The sequence below is a fragment of the Myotis davidii genome, unplaced genomic scaffold (assembly GCF_000327345.1).
Source record: "Myotis davidii unplaced genomic scaffold, ASM32734v1 scaffold327, whole genome shotgun sequence".
Lineage (NCBI taxonomy): Eukaryota > Metazoa > Chordata > Mammalia > Chiroptera > Vespertilionidae > Myotis > Myotis davidii.
The window spans coordinates 2902333-2904225 of NW_006298628.1; the positions used below are offsets into that span (position 1 = coordinate 2902333).

General features: G+C 42.4%; 1 protein-coding gene across 1 annotated transcript in view; it reads left to right on the forward strand.

The window, feature by feature from the left end:
• SKAP1 (src kinase associated phosphoprotein 1) overlaps positions 1-1893 on the forward strand; it is a 261116-nt gene that overhangs the window by 11609 nt on the left and 247614 nt on the right. Inside the window, exon 2 of the mRNA XM_006774412.2 lies at positions 750-998. Coding sequence (XP_006774475.1) covers positions 750-998 — 249 coding nt within the window. The remainder of the gene's footprint in view (positions 1-749; positions 999-1893) is intronic.

A 1893-nucleotide genomic window follows, 5' to 3' on the forward strand; every position in this document is an offset into this window, starting at 1 on the left:
ATATATATATACCTGAAAATACCCCTCTCCCCCAAAAAACAAAATACCCACAACCTTTATGTTATGTATGTTTATGCAAGCCTAGGAAGAAGTAAGAAAGCATCTACACCAAGCTGTTAACATTGGTTTCCTTGGGAGGGATGTGAGAGGGTGAGAGAGAGAGAGGGATTATTAATTATACTTCATACATCTTCGAATTGTTTGAACTGTGATAATGACCATGTATTGCTTCTGTGATCAGGAGAAAGCAGCCAGTAAGGTTATTTAAAATAAAAAGGAACAAACAAAAGACAAATAGAAGCTTGGAGAGATCAGAGTGCTAAGGGGCCATTAACCAAGATTGTGATGATATTTTTCTCTTCTTAGCCCTTAGGGTGTGTAGAATTTAAAAAAAAAAATGTTTTCTTGGGCTTTTGGTAAATGTTAAAGCAGGGGGGAGGCTTCTAGACTAACTCAGGAAACCGCTTCCTCAGAGAGACTCGGTCAAGCTCTCATCTAGAAATAGTAACTAGTCCCTATCAGCAAATAAGTATCTTCTAGATAAGTGACATGAAGGCGGGTACTGCCTTATTGAAAGCGGAGGAAATATTCAGGTCTGTTTTCAAATAATCAGGCTTCAGACACAGAGGCTATCTTTTTGTTTTTGTTTTGCGATAACCATGCTGAAAACAAAAACAGTGGGGTGCTGGCAGTTTGCATAATCTTTGTTCCACAGATAAACATAATCAGTTTCTTGCTTGTCTCCCTAGCCTGGCTTTCGAAGTCAGAAGCACAAGAGGCAAGTACGAATGACCGAGAGTAAATATTTATTCGGTTCACAGTGTATTTCGTGTGATGGAATGGGACCTACTGACTTTACCCTAATAGCTCACAGGGCCCAGCTACCTACAAAGTACCTACATCCTGCTTGGAATATGGATTACAGCCAAAGTCACAGCCACAGCCTGGCTGCGTTTAGTAGCAATTGCTGTGTTAGTGCTGATTCTGACATGCCTACGGTAACTTATTTTTAAACTTCCCTGGAAAGAAGCAGTCATTAATCATTTCCTTCCAGATTGTTCTCCAGATTTGTATTGGTCGATGCAGCCAACCATAAAATCCTATTAACATAGTGAAACTCCAGCTCGGTGGAACTCACAGGCTTCACTTGCCCTGGATAACTGGGGATGTTCTCTTTAAGCTCTCTCACTTTTTTGTTATAAACATTTGTGATCATTTTTTCTCACTCCCTCAACCAACCAGTCCGTGTTCAGAGCACTTTAACTCCGAGATGTTACAGTGAACTATCAGACTTTCAGAAATATATTGAGTTGCTCAGGGACGTTTCTGCCATAATTGCTCCCGGATTGCTTTGTGCATGTCTATGTCTGTTTTATATTTTTATTTTTATCACTTTGCACTGCTCTCACTGTATCTCTATTCCTAGTGCTACTGGAACATTAGATAACCAAGTTTGTTGGCATTGAGATATGGGTAAAAGAAGGTATGTCTGAATGAACACAGTACCGAAACCTTTAGGTGGGGCCTTTGTGACTTGTATTTTGGCTGCTTCCTGTCTCAGCTGCACTCTAAGCAACATTGTAACACATACAGAAGCTAAACAAAACCGGGGGCTTCAGCCAGCAGGACCGCAACATTGTTTCAAATAGAGAAGGGTAAACAAAGGCCAGAAATCTGCTTTCAGCAGCGGAGGTCTCATAGCTGGAGCCGAGCCTCAGAGCTAAAGCTGGTGGCCTAGAATTAAAAAAAAGGAGAAAAGGACAGGTTGGGAGCTTCAGTCACTTGCCAGCCTGAAAATGGCCCTCAGCCCCTCACCCAGACTGGCCAGGCACCCCAGTGGGGACCCCCACCCTGAAGGGGGTGTGACCAGATGCAAACAACCATCATCCCCTC